At 31.1% G+C, this 14908-nt stretch overlaps 1 protein-coding gene across 5 annotated transcripts in view; it reads left to right on the forward strand.

The window, feature by feature from the left end:
* Positions 1-14908, forward strand: part of LOC134692870 (probable beta-tubulin polyglutamylase) — a 130763-nt gene that overhangs the window by 4578 nt on the left and 111277 nt on the right. For 2 of the 5 annotated variants that reach the window (XM_063553480.1, XM_063553481.1), the window contains exons 1-2: positions 118-485; positions 10012-10047. The exons of 1 other annotated variant lie outside the window; for it this stretch is intronic. In XM_063553480.1, coding sequence (XP_063409550.1) covers positions 336-485; positions 10012-10047 — 186 coding nt within the window. In that variant the 5' untranslated portion in view covers positions 118-335. Of the gene's footprint in view, positions 1-117; positions 486-1826; positions 2090-10011; positions 10048-14908 lie in introns of those variants that run through there. 2 more of the 5 variants (XM_063553483.1, XM_063553484.1) reach the window with 2 other exon arrangements.

Genomic DNA, 14908 nt, shown 5'->3' on the forward strand with positions numbered 1-14908 from the left:
TGAATTTTTACGGATTTTAAAAACACTTTAGCATTATCCTGTTCTGAACCTCTAAAAAATTTACCGCGGCAAACAAATGTAACAGAATATTTGATTGGGTAAACCAACTGACTGTAACCAACCGACGCACCGGTAACTTCCTCTTTAGAAACAGGTGTTTTGAAATCGTCAAGGCGCTGTCTGAAAACAATGATGAAAACACGTTTTGTTGTTAAAACCGGTGACGTAAAATTTGCATGTAAAGCACCGTGACACGTGAATACCCTTTGAGGCCTAAGACATTCCAAAATTTAAAAACGCTTGATTCCAAATATTCTGAACATTCCTTTGGCAAAATGGCTGACAATGTCAATGACTCGAACAAACAACAGAACGCACATGGCATTAAGAAACCGCAACGAAAAGAAGCATATACCATAGATTTTGGAAATGGTGAAAAGTCAAGCTTACAAGATTCGTTCCTTAAATTTAAAAAGGCAAAACAGGTAGGGACTTTTTACTTTGCATAAACATGATAAATGATACAAACTTGGCACACTTAAAATCACTTGCTGAATAAAATATTATCTATAGCTGAAATCAAATACTATTTTTAAAATTTTTTTTAATCAACATTGCTAAGGTCAGCAATGTGTTAGGCAATGTCTAAATAGGGGTTGATTGTTTACATGTATCAGTATGTCAACCTGAAAAAAGTAAAATTGAATAGTGAATGTACAAAAACTTGAGGGAAATATTTATTTATTCACATCAAATTATGATAAATAAGCAGCAAATATCAAAATAAATTCTCTAAAAACCATGCTGTAATTTTTTTTCAGTCATATTTTTATTCATTAACAGACATTTGACAAAGCCATAGGGATATTTGTTACTTTAAAAGTTGCAGGTTTAATTATATACCTTTTAGGTGCAAAAAGGTTGATTGAATACATATAAAATACAAATTATGACACTATATATTTAAGCATATAAATTGTACAGAAGTAGCTCCAGTTTAAATTGTGACCTGTATAGTGACCTGGCAACGCAATTCAAAAGATAGCTTTATTAAGTCACCAAATTCTTTCCTAAGCAGAGTACTTTGACATCCAATGGTAGTCAATTCAATGGCTGTTCACCATTCTGAAAAGCTTTTGTTGCAGACTGTGGTGCATGTTCTAGAAACATTATAGTATAAAAAAAAACGTCGGACCTTATCCACCAGGAGGCTGCATGTACATGTATAAAAAATTTGTAGGGACTGGGAAGACTTCTGGGATTTACATGTACATTGTAGTTTGATAATAAGTTTCAAATGTTTTATATCTGTATCAATGTGATACATTGAATGTTTAAGAATAAAGATATACAAGTCTTAATTGAAAGCAACATTTAAACCTACATATATACATTGTATATATACAAATGTATATAGACAATTTATTTCAAAGGTTATATCATTTGTAACAGAGAAAGGTTAAACAATTTATTAACCTTGAAGAAAAACACTAACTGGCCAATGTTCTCGCATAGAAATTCTAGAAATATTTATGTAATGTGTCTGAGTGATGAAATACAGTTATAAAAGTTTATAGTTGTAAAATAAAGTCTGTAAAAGTTGCATAAGCTACATTAATCTTAACAAAGTTTGAAAGTCTGTTACAAAGTAGGTAAATAAACATTTCCCATAACAAATTTCTTGAATATTTGTTTAATGTGTGAAATAGGGACTAATAGACCTTTCATTAAAAACTTCAGACACCTGGTTTTAGCTAGACTCCTTTGTGATGTAATCATTGTTATCAGTCAATCAATAATGGTTTTAATTTTGTCCCATTGGATTGTTAAAATGTTTGCATACATTATGTAAGAAGGGCTATTGTCCATGACATTGATTTAGTTATGTTTACATCCATATTTTGATTAGAGATAAATTTCCATTTATTGGTATAATTTAAATATAAATTGTGTGAAACTTAGCAACCCATACAAGTTACATGTAATTATTAATTTGAGAGCTTCATTTTCATAAGATGAATATTAAACAAAGAAATTTATGAAGATATTTATACTGACCATGAATAGCAAGACAAATCAATTTCTGACAGTAAGTCAAAAATACTTATTCACATTATTATCATTTAATTTTTACAGAAAAATGTTATAAAGTAAAAATGAAATATGCCCAAAATTTGTATATTTTGGATAGCAAAAACTTGCATATAATTATGATTAGTTCTTCATTTTAAATTTTAATTACAATTTTTACATTGGTAAAGTACATTTTTGTAAGAAAGAACTTGATTTGACTGTATTTCTTGATTCAACAAATGAGTCTTAAATACTGACTGTCATTCAAAAGAGATGGTTCAGGTTGCTAAATTTATTTCTTTAAAAAACTACATGCAGAGTAATTGAGTTATTCCCCTTATTCCATTCTCTGACAATTTTAATAGCATTTTGAAAAGACATAAATTTGGATATTAAAGATGGATTAATACTGGACTATTGATATGAGTAAAGCTCTTCATTTGATCTGATATTTCATTTATTGAATTCTGGTTCAAATCTGATATACATACAATATATATTTATATACATATATCAAAGGTTCCTACCTATAAAGCTACATGAATAAATAATGTAAATTTCATTGTCTGAAAATGGGAGGTCAGTGAACTCCTGATCTATTTTGGGCCATGTAAGGTCATCTGGTCAGTTAATTATAGTTTTATAAAGTCACCTGGTCTAACAAATGACCACCATTGTGAAAGGTGAACCATAAAGCTAATAAAAGTCTCATTTTTATTGTGTTTATGATCTTCATGTCTGAGTAAATTTGGAGAATTTTGTTATTACTATTTCTTTGGTCCGCTAAATATTTTGAACAACATTAGTCTCTTATGGATAGTTGTGGGGGTGGTTAGTATACAATATTTTTATGAATTAGTAGACAAAAATATGGGCTTTTGTCATTTATTAGAAACCCTGTTTGTGTACCGGTACAAAAAAATGATAAACATTTTCATTTTAATGTAGAAGTAAGAAAAATTCAAATGCTTCCAATAGTTATAAATATGTTATTTTCAAGTACAATTTTCTGTTTTATGTGTTAAATTTAAAAACTAGCAGTACTTACATTGTTTTATATGTTCAATTTAAAAACTAGCAGTACTTACATTGTTTGATAGCAACAGCAAAAATAAAAAAAAGCAGTTCAGATTAAGATACCAAAGCATACAAGCATTGTTCATGTTCTTTTAGATATTTGAAAAAAAAAAATGTTTCAACAGTGATTTTTATGGGAATTTTTTTCTGATGCAAACTCCATATGGTGGGTTTTCTTTTTTAAAGTTTTTCTTTTTCTCAAAAAGGGAAAACAAATTTCCTAAAATTTTGTTTAATACAAATGACATCATTTCATTTAAAGATATTATTTAGCAACAAAAATCCCTTTATATATATCTATATATATTTAATTTTAAAGTAAATCGACTGTTAACCGTTCATAACACAAGATGTTGCATGGCCGGGAACATATTTTTTCACACTTTAAGATACAAGGCCTGTATTCTTTAAAATTCGATCTGTAATACAAAGGTTAATTCAATAAAAAAAGTTGTATTCACATATGTCATAAAATATATTTGATTTTCACGATCGTGTCGGGCAGTGAATCCATTAGCTATACAATTTTTTTTACAATAGACAATCGAACAAGATAAACATTGTAAATTGCCCTAAAGTTCTCTTGATATTATGTAGTGATAAGAGTTTGATTGACTTTGGCTATTTTTGTTTGGTTTTTCATCTGACAAGTACAAATAGTTGATTTTACTAGATTCTGTAAAAGGTATAATTATCATATATGTACATATAAAAAAAAATCTAGCTGAAAAAAGTATCAAAATGAATTCTAAAGAGTAAGATTAACTTGATGAGGGGGGTAGGACCTTTATCAGGACTCCGGGGTTTGGGTGTTTTTAAGCTCAGGATTTGGGAATAGACCCTTTCAGATCTGGGAATCATTTTGTCAAATTTCAGGATGTCTTGATTTAAATTAATTTAAATTCTGGACCTCAGGGTTTCGTGTTTTTAAACCAAGGATTATGGAATCAGGACCAATCCTAAACCTCCTTCATGGATTCCTGTATGATTTTTAGTCTTGATCTTTTAGCAAAATGTTAAGAAAATACCAATGGCAATGGTTGTTTTTATTAACTCGTGAATGAAACATTATTTTGAAAAGAAAAACAGTTTTAAATATATACATATGGTCATGTTTATTTATAATTATACTTAAAAACATTGGTAGAAATAAATAAGGAAAGAACATTTAAATCTGTTTAAATTCCTAATTTGAAAATACAATGTACAATTTAGTGACTGGGTACAGGTATGAAGAGTTCATTGTAAAAATTGAATACTTTGAAGAAAAAACTTCAATTTTAAATGGTGAATTCCTTTGTGTTTGGGAAATGAATTGATGTACAAATGTACATTACACATGTGACAAGTAAAAAATGTACATTGTATTTCAATGGCAAATACAAAATGTTATAAATATACAAATGGATTGAAATGTACAAATTGAAAGCTTGAAAATAACAAAGTATAAAAAGTTCATTTTGTAATTGGCAATATTATCCCACATTTCTGCATAATTTATAAGTGAATGAAAATTATCCCTTTTGAAATTCACACCTGTCTTTCAGGATCATACTATTTATAGAAATCTTGTAAGAAAAGAATTAAAATTAGTAAACAAAGACATACAAGTGTAAGTTGCACAGGTACACATTAAATTCTATTATTGAAGTAATAAAGGTAAAGTTTTTGAGAAATATGAACCAAAGTAGCATGAAATTTATTCCCCCTCCAGGTGGCACTGTGTCATAAAAGTCTCGACCCATCAATGGCTAGAAGATTACTACTCATCCAGCCCATTTTAATAATGGCCTATCATAGCAACTAGGTAGTGTATTTGTTGACATTAGGCTTAAGGTCTCCGCTGTTTCTATTGAATCATTCCTCGTTTTTACCTTTAAACACTCGATCTAATATATAACCTTACACAGCCCAGAGCACGACAGGATAAAAACGTTTGTAAAACAACAGGGATATTTATAACGTGGTCTTTGGTACCTGGGGTCACATTTATGGAGATAAGATGAGACGATTTGAAAATTTTACCTCAGGAAAACGTCGGGTGTTTTGAAGGCGTGGTTGAAATATCACAAAGAGTTGAAACGATGGCCTTTGTTAGTAAATGCAGAGTGATTTAACATATGGAAAAGGCTGTGTCACACGCTGTTGACTTTAATGAATAACGTGGCATGCCTGCGAGTGAAAATACGTGTTTGATATTAATGTAGCCTGCCTCGTAACAATGTGGATCTGATAAAAAAATCTGTCATTAACATTTTTTACCTATTGGGCATAATGAGATGAAAAGCTAGAGATACTTTTATGTATAAAACGGATGACATTATTGTTTCTGATTACAACACGATCCAACTCGGTTTGTAATGATTGGGAGAAAAAATGTTCATATACAATATTATGATAGCGTTTGATGGAACTGACTTGATTGGATAACAGATTGTTAATATGTTGGTGGGATTGTTTCTGTCTGGTATAGATTGTCTTGTTAGAGCTTGGGAACACCGGTAATATGTTGTGTTAATGTCTGTTATTTTTTTTACCTGGTTAGCTATATATATATATATATATATATAGCTAGGTGATCAATCGTCCAGGTACCTGACAGTATTTGAAAATAGAAAGGATTTTAGAATTTACTTGTAGGTCAAGTGTTCCGAATGTTTGACTTAAGAGAGATTGTGTAATACTATCAAGTGACACTAAAATGTTTGTTTATTTTTGTTATAACAAAGTTAATTTGGTTTGCGGTGAGGAAATTTTATTCTTTCGAGAGACACGTGGGAGTGTGTTGTGTTAACGCCACACCTAAATTTCACAAAAGAAGTCAATCTTTGAAGCAATCTTTAACGGATGTAAGAAATAATTTAAATGACTAAATCACTGATTTGTTCCTTCTTCATTCATGAAAGGGACTAATTACTTACATTATATTTTTTCTTAGAATGTTGAAATGGGCGATAAACATTGATATGAAATTTCCATTAAAAGTGTTCTGCATGAGTTATTTTAACAATTTTATCATGCGTCAGCGATGAGGGCAGGAGGTTGTGCGAATTGTTACATAGTTACTGTATACAAAATAGTAAAACAACATAAAGGATGTGGACATTATGTACACTTTTTAATCCGAGTAATATTTCAACGGAAACCAATTTGTACGTCTTGGCGATATTATCATTATTTGTAAATGATGAGAATCAAATTTGAAAATGCGGCAGCTGTTGTAGATAATTTACATATTATGTGGAACATTTGAACTAATTACTAGTCTGTACTTGATGATATTATGCTTTTTTTCCATTATGGATTTTTACACTTCACCATTGCACTTTCTACAGACACTTGGGGATATTTTTTTCGATGTGACATTATTGACGTGGATTCTGGTGCCATCTTACCTAGCAGCATTAGATGTGGATATGTTTTAATACTGTCAGGTAAAGATGTCGACAGATCTACACTACTTCATGTCAGAGTCCAAATTCTCACAACCAGAGGTCAGATTCTCCTAACGTGTTCTGTAGATTTTATATTTCTGCACTCGTATATAGTATATAAATGTTTTCTCTCGAGATTTTAGCAGTCTTTCCAGCTGGATTAGTCTAACATTGTCTATGTTATGGATGGTACATGAGTATCATTTTGAAGGTAAGTTCAGATACAGTGAGAGGAGTAGGTGACGAGAAGGAAATATCAGGTTGTGTTCTGGAGAGAAACGATACATTGTACATGCATGTAATTAAAACTTCAGGTACATGTATTAGTATTTACAGAACTTCTTGAATGTTCATCAACAGATTGCTGAGTGAGAAAGATTGATTTGAATAGTTGAAAGAAAAGAATGATTTTGTTACTAGAAATATCTGTATTCTTTTTGAGTGCCTTTGAGTGTTCATATTTTGAATAGATCTGTTTTGCGAAGGTTTGAAAATATGACATAAAATAAAAAGATAAAACAACCTTGATAAGATATATATTTACAAGTTTCCTGCTTCTTACTTTTGTACTACAAAAAAATCTTTTGTTTGTATGCTTAGGTCAGATTAAATTTATTTTTTCTTCAATTTTCTGATAAACCCCAATAAATATTTAAGTAGGGAAGCCAGCCCATATTTATTTATTTTGGCCTTATCAATTCAAATGAAATGGATAAAGATCAAGATTAGATGTACAAAATTGTATGAAGATCAGGATCATTATGAATAAGGAAGTAAGATAAGATTTGAAATGGTTAGACTATATCCCTTGATTGTGGGTTAATCAGTTATAATCTTGTTAAATTGTTAAGAGATTTTAGAGTTTCACTTTCAATATTAAAATCCATAGATAAGTTTATCAGATTAGGAACAAATAATTTCCACTATGATAGGTCCAAACTGAAGAAAAATTGTCAATTGGTGGGCCCAATTAGTCTGTTGGCCTCGAAAGGCTTTAGTATGACAGGGTATATTGTACAGATCTAATCATACACGAATATATACTGATCCTGTTGTCATTGTATTTATACTATCTGACCTTCATTCAACTGTGCCAACAATTATCTTTAAATCTTTTAAACCTGTCCTTGTGATTGAGGAGTTAAAATGACGACATGATCCCATTATAAAATTTTGTTGTCACCAGACACCCAAGTCCTGAGTAGTTAAAACTGCAGTCCATAAAACCTGGGTATTCTTTGTCAATATTTTTTCATTTGTATCATTTTAGAGTAGGTAAAGTTTTTACAGGATAGATAATTGTAAAAGACCTTTGAACTAAGGAAAGGAACACCATGTCATCATTTTGGGTAGACGAAGATAATTCAAAAATTCTTGTGAACTAAGAAAATAATCACTTTGTCATGGACTGTTAATTTAAAAATGTGTATATTTCAAAATGCAAAGTTTTCATTGGTTACATGTAACTTGTTAGTTTTGGGTTAGCATACATTGTGTCCTTCAATATTCCTGCTATTTGTTCAGAATTTCTTGAATTATTTTTTATAGGATTTTATTTTTTAAGTAGGATCCACTAAAACCTTTACATGGAATTTAAGTGCCCTTTAGAAAAATTTTCATGTAGATTTTATTTTGATTATGATGTAGATTTCGCTTGACACGTTACTTGACACGTTGCAGATATTCATCAGAGTATATTTTTTTTTATAATATCTACACAAGGATGACGTGCAACATGTTTTTAACTTATTATTGGAAAGTGATAACATCAGACATTTTATCTTTTTATTGGAAAGAGTTAAAGTAAAAATAAGGCTTTCAAAAATTCATTGATTCAATGATGAGATAAAAACATCCATGAAATAATGGGATATTTTGATTCTTGAATAGTGCCAGTGGTGATCATTTGAATGATACAAATTTAAAATCTTGACATGCATACATGTATGTTGTTAAAATGTCAAGAAAAAAAATTACAAAACAATGTTGTTAGCCAAAATTTCCAAGAAAAAAAATCATCAAAAAAGAATACACAAGCAAGCCAGGGATATCTAGGAATAGAAATGGCTAATAAAAAAAACAGGCTATGCTTTGCAGTCATAAACATTCGGAATAAGAATTTTGTACTCAGAATCAGAACTAATCCAATTAAAAACTGGATTTGATGTTTTGAGCACAAATTTTTTAGTCTCAAGTTTTTATGATTGTAGGCCCTGGACTCGCAATGAGTTGCTCATCTTTACCTGACAGTATTCAGTATTATAGTGTAATAGTGAACAGTACCAGACAAAAATCAAATGTAGGTTGTAAGCTTCTTTTTTGTAAAGATTAGTTTTAAAAGTAAAAGCTTGTCAACATTTTCATTTAGATTTACTTTCAAAATTCTTTAATAAAGTTTAAAATTTACAGTTAAAATGTGAAATGACTGGATGTATAAATCAAATGTTTATACATGTTTTGTAACTGTACATTATTAGTTAGAACAGAAAATACAATGTAAGCATGTTCATTGTGGAAAAAGAAATTGATACCATATGTATTTTTTTTTAAAGTCCTTGATATAGTCGTGGTTGCTAGAGTAACTTTTTTGTTGTAAAAAGTCTAAAATTTTATGTTTTATTTGATAAGATTAAGATCTTAATAACTTAGTTAGATATTGTTGAAATGTTGCCTAAACTATTACATTTATTTTTTAAAACCCAGATTTTGGTCAATGTCCTAGATCCTTATAATGACACTTTTCCTTTTAGCTGTAAATCTAGGGAAATTAGGATGCATAAACAACCATCTGATGGGTTGGTACATGTCGGACATGTTCAAGTGTTAAACTAAATTATCCAGTATACAGGGATGGATCCAGCCATTTTAAAATGGGGGTTCCTAACCCCAGAACAAAAAAAAAGGGGGGGAGGGGGGTTTATTCCACCTACATGTCCCCATTCAAATAAAAAAGGGGGGGAGTATATATAATGAACCTTCATTTTACAGCCACAGTCCATATTTCATGTCCTTTATCCCAGATGATCAACATTATACATGTAGGATCTATGTAATTTCCCTAAATAATCATGAAATATTTGCAACAGGATAATAACAGTTTTAACCAGTTGCAGTCTATCTGAATCAATTCAGTGAAGGATCCAGAAATTTTCACAAGTGGGAGCCCACTGACTGCCTAAGAGGGGCCTGCTTGGGTCATGCTTCAGTGATTCCCTATATAATCAACCAATTTTTTCCCAGAAAAGAGGGTCCTGGGCTGCCACCCTCCCCCCTAAATTTGCCTCTGCAATTTCCTGGATTACATCTTACAGTCCTCACAGATCCTGAGAAAATAATCACATTATCAACTTTTTTAAGGATTCAAATTTGAGAATAATTGGGTCAGGTTTTTTTTCCAGTACAAGATATGTTGTTTTGTTACTTTTAGGATTATGATAATAGTACAGCGAAAATGATGAAAAAGGTATGGTAACAATTTCTGGTTAAGTACTCTCAATGTACATGCTTATCTTGTATTCTGGCTAACGGGTATAATCGTGTGAATACTACTATTTTAGTTGATGTGTGTGTGTGCTGTGTATAATACTTAGAAATTTTTTGGTGTCTGTTTATTCTCATATTAAATTTTTAGAGTTCATAAAAATAAACTCTGCTTAGGTGTGGCAGGTTAAGTTTCATAGAGACTAATTGTGGTAAAAAGAACTTTTTGTACAAAAATATATACCTGACTAATTGGGGTAAACAGAACTTTTTATAGAGAAATATATACATGGCTTACATAAAAGTCAATTCTTAACCAGATTTTAGAATGCCAAAACCGACTAACATTTCATCATTTGGAACAACATGCCTCTATGAAAGATTAACTTAGGCACTATAGACTCCTCAGTTATAATGCAGATGCCCAATCCAGAATGTAGTGTGATTATGTATACGAATGAATCCATTTGTTGTACATTTTACATCTAATGGCATGCATAAATTTTAGGTTAAAGGTTAGCGTGTATTTCTGTTAGAAGGCAATCCATTTGTTGTAAATTTTTTGTTACACTTAAAATCTTAGAATTTGAAGTAAAAGGTTATTATGGATATGACCTTGAGCTTGAGAGAGTGAACCATAGTGTATGTAGCAATAGTTGTTAACTTCTGAACAAAGAAGTCTTATAGTAGACTGCTACATATACCAGTTACAAGGCAATATGTGTTGTGTCTTATATCTGGTTCAAATTTGAGGTTAAACTAAAAGGTTAGAATAGAGTGACCTTGAACTTGAGAGAGTGCATGATATATCTATGATTGTTCGTTGAGGTAAAACTTGAAGGTTAGTATAGAGTGACCTTGAATTTGAGAGTGTATGATTGTTCTGTTGAGGTAAAACTTAAAGGTTAGTATAGAGTGACCTTGAACTTGAGAGAGCACATGATTGTTCGTTGAGGTAAAACTTAAAGGTAAGTATAGAGTGACCTTAAATTTGAGAGAGTGAACGATTATTCTGATTTCTGGGAAAAGAATTCTGGCTACAAGTTACAGTTACAAGGTAAGCTATTTGTTGTTTATCTTTTGCACCTCTCTGCTTATGAGCACCATGTGGAAATAAGACTCACAGAAGATGTATAGCTACTCTTGTGTACTGTTATGACATTCTATCAGTATACATTGTTAATGTGCATCTTAACAAGAGAGAATCTCACCACAACCAACCAATGTATCTACACCATACCTATCCTGTATATCTCTACCTGTAGTGTATTGTTATCATATCTGCAAAGCTTTTCTAGCTGAGGGCTTTAAAAATTCAATTTTTCCTTTGGCAAGGAAGTTCATGCATTTTTGAGAAAAAAAATCAAAAAATGTTGATTACGGTAGTCCAAAATTATTCTTAATTTTTTTTTGAATTTTTTAAATGTTATAAAAATTCATTTTCCAATTTTAATGAAAAGTGAAACACATGATTATAAATAGATTTTCCCCAAATAGGAAACAAAATATCATTCAAACTGATTGTAGATATATTTTTGTTTGAAATAATATAGAAATTTGAAATTGAAATTTGAAATGTACAAAACTTTCACAGAATATTTAGAACCCCTGCTAAATTTAATGTCTGATTGAAAGAAAAGTTTCACTGTTTTAAAGCCTTGATAGCTGGTTGTCTGTTTTGAAGTATTTCTTTATTTATTTGTACAATGTAGTCTTTTCTATCATTTAGCAGCTTATGACTTCTGACTTTCCATGGTTATTTATACATGTAATTTTTAGTGAATAGCAGATGATTGCTGACAAGTTTCTGAGAATCCTGTAATTGCTGAAGTGCTGGTAGGGGCATTGCCTGCATTTCGTTCAGTGCTTACGTTCGTTTGTCTGTCTCTTTGTATTGTTAGCACTAAATAAATTTCACCATGAGGAATTTTTGAAGCATTGAGTGATTATATTTATACATGTATAGCTAAAAAAAAGAAACAGGAAATTGAATGATAGAAAAATACAAAAACCTTACTTCTATGGAAAAACACTAGTTGGATTTTGTTAACCCAATACTTCTTCAGAAATTGTACAGTTTACATGGACTTTGTTTGATGTGTATAATTTGATATAGAATCAGACAGTTTTATTCCATTTGAAGAATGCAATTTGATCATAAGTTCTCAAGTTTTGCAAATTTTAAAGTTTGTACAGTTAAAAAATGAATATATAATGCAGTTTAAAAAGTTGTTGTAGAAAAAAAGTTTGCATAAAGCACCCTTTTTAGACCTGTATTTTATCTTTATAAGAATAAATATTTCACATACATTATTAGAATTAATCTGTCTTGTTCTAATCCACTATTGTAGGGAAAATTTATCCTATAAATTTATATCTTGAGAGAACTCAGGAGTCCAATTTAAATGGGCTTGTCTTGAGATTTCTCTGACAAATTAGAAATGCATTGGATATCAATATGTTGTCCCTTTCTGCTTTTGTCTAAAAACTATTTATATAAAGACTAAGATATTGAAATATATTTTAATTTGAATGTAATACCTCTTATGATTGGCTGAAATGTTTTGTTGATCAGCTCATAGACATAATTTTGTCATGTGACCGTGACATCATCAATGTTTTTTCTAGCTGCGGAACCGTAGCTCATAGGTCCTTGTGTTATTTTTTGACTATTTGCGGACCATAAGAATTAAATTATAAGAACTTACTGTTTTTTTATGCCCCATCTACAATCGTAGAGGGGTATTAGAGTTTTATGGTCTCACTCACTGTGGGTCTGTTTTTCTGTCTGTTCGTTGGTCTCTTGTTCTTTTGTCTGTCGAGTTTCAGGTTAAAATTTTTGGTCGAGGTAGCTTTTGATAAAGTTGAAGTCCAATCAATCTGAAACTTAGTATATATGTTCCTTTTAATGTCAAATTAGAGTTCTGACCCCAATTTCACGGTCCACTGAATCATAGAAAATGACAGTGCAAGTGGGGCATCCATGTACTGGGGACACATTCTTGTTTTTGCCTATTTAAAATAACATTAAAAATGGGGTGCACACTTTAGATAACTGCCCATTACTTTGTGTGCACCAATTTTTTTATGTTATTTCTTCATAGACAGAAAAAATATTAGTCTCCTTTAGTAGATAAAACAGGGATAATATTTTAAGGAAAAAATGCCTCTAATTTTGTGACATTTATTTGTAAAATGTTGTGTTTGTAAAGTTACATGATAAATGAGGAACACATGTTAAGCAGAGGTAATGGATTGGATATCAAGGAACATTGACAGAACTATGGAATTTATTTCCGAGGTGAAAAAACATATCCTTCATTTTCTGACACTATCATGCGTCATCGTATTTATGATGATATGTTATAGTCCTTTGTTTAGAATCGCCCAAGTAGCTTTCCAGATTTTCTGTAATTCCCTATTATGGCTATATATCTTCTTTTGTCTTCTTAAACAGTTTATAATTGATTGATTGATTGATGATGTTAAGAGCCACTATCAGTCGCACTCCCAGCAGAAGAATTACTTGGACCACTTGTAGAATAGTAGCAGTTGAAATTACCATCAAATTTTCAAATCTTTGAATGGTGAGACCTGCAGTCTGTCTGAAATGAAAACAATATAATATACTGTAAAAAGTTAGGCATGAAACAACAATCATTTTGTCAGGTTATTAGGTATAGTTTTGAACTACTTGAACTTACACATGGAAGACAAAATTATAGCTTTGAATGCTTGAAATTGATGATTCAATATACATGTAGAAACAAAAGAAATGAAGAATAAGTGTTGTTATTCCTTTAGCCCTTCATCTTTGAGAGATTCAACATACATGTAGAAAAAAGGAATCCAAGAATTAGAGGTGTTATTCCTCTAAGTAACTCACCATCTTAAGAGATGCACTTTTATATTTCACATTTTTCTTGGCTCTATTATAAAAGGAGGAATGTTGTATTTTATGTTCGTAAGGATTACATACTTGACATATTCATTGTACACCTGGGTTAAGGGTTTTCTAGTGCTATGTACCTGTACAGGTGACACTGCTTACGTTCTGATGCAGCAGCTGGTATAGGCTGTACACCTGAGTTTTTTCCATTGTCATAAGGGGTTGTATAACTTACTTTTTTTCCATTGTCTTTAGTGTAGAACTAAACCTTTTCCATTGTCATAAAGAGCTATATATAGCTGAACATTCTCTTTTGTTAAAGGAATGAAATATTGTCATAATTTTAGAAAATTACAGGTGTAGTTTTCGTTGTCAGCTGTGCATGATTGGTCAAAAAGGGCATTTAGTTCAGTTGTGATTATTAAAGCTTCACTCATGGTTCATAGGACTTGCAGCTGCTTGAAGACAGTGCTTGGTCAGGGAAGGAAAGCATGAAATTAGGCATTGTCAGCTTTTTCTTGAAATAACACGGGTTCTGCATAAACCACTAAAAGTGATATGACCACCAAGATGTAAAGGGTAGGCAATTAAAATAAGGTTAATTTGGCATTGTAATCTATTTCTTGAAAACAATGGGTCTGCAAACACAACTAAGAGTTATATGACCATTAAACACAAGGTAGGCAATTAACAAAAGGGTTGGTCAAGTTAAAGAAAACGTGCTGTGTATGTGACCATTAAACACAAGGGTAGGCAATTAAAATAAGGGTCGGTCAAGTTAAAGAAAACACACTATGTGACCATGAAACACAAGGTAGGGAATTAACAAAAGGGGTGGTCAAGTTATAGAAAACACACTGTGCATGTGACCATTAAACACAAGCAAGGGTAGGCAATTAACAAAAGGGGTGGTCAAGTTAAAGAAAACACACTGTGCATGTGACCATTAAACACA

Source organism: Mytilus trossulus, chromosome 12, assembly GCF_036588685.1.
Source record: "Mytilus trossulus isolate FHL-02 chromosome 12, PNRI_Mtr1.1.1.hap1, whole genome shotgun sequence".
In the NCBI taxonomy this organism is placed as follows: domain Eukaryota; kingdom Metazoa; phylum Mollusca; class Bivalvia; order Mytilida; family Mytilidae; genus Mytilus; species Mytilus trossulus.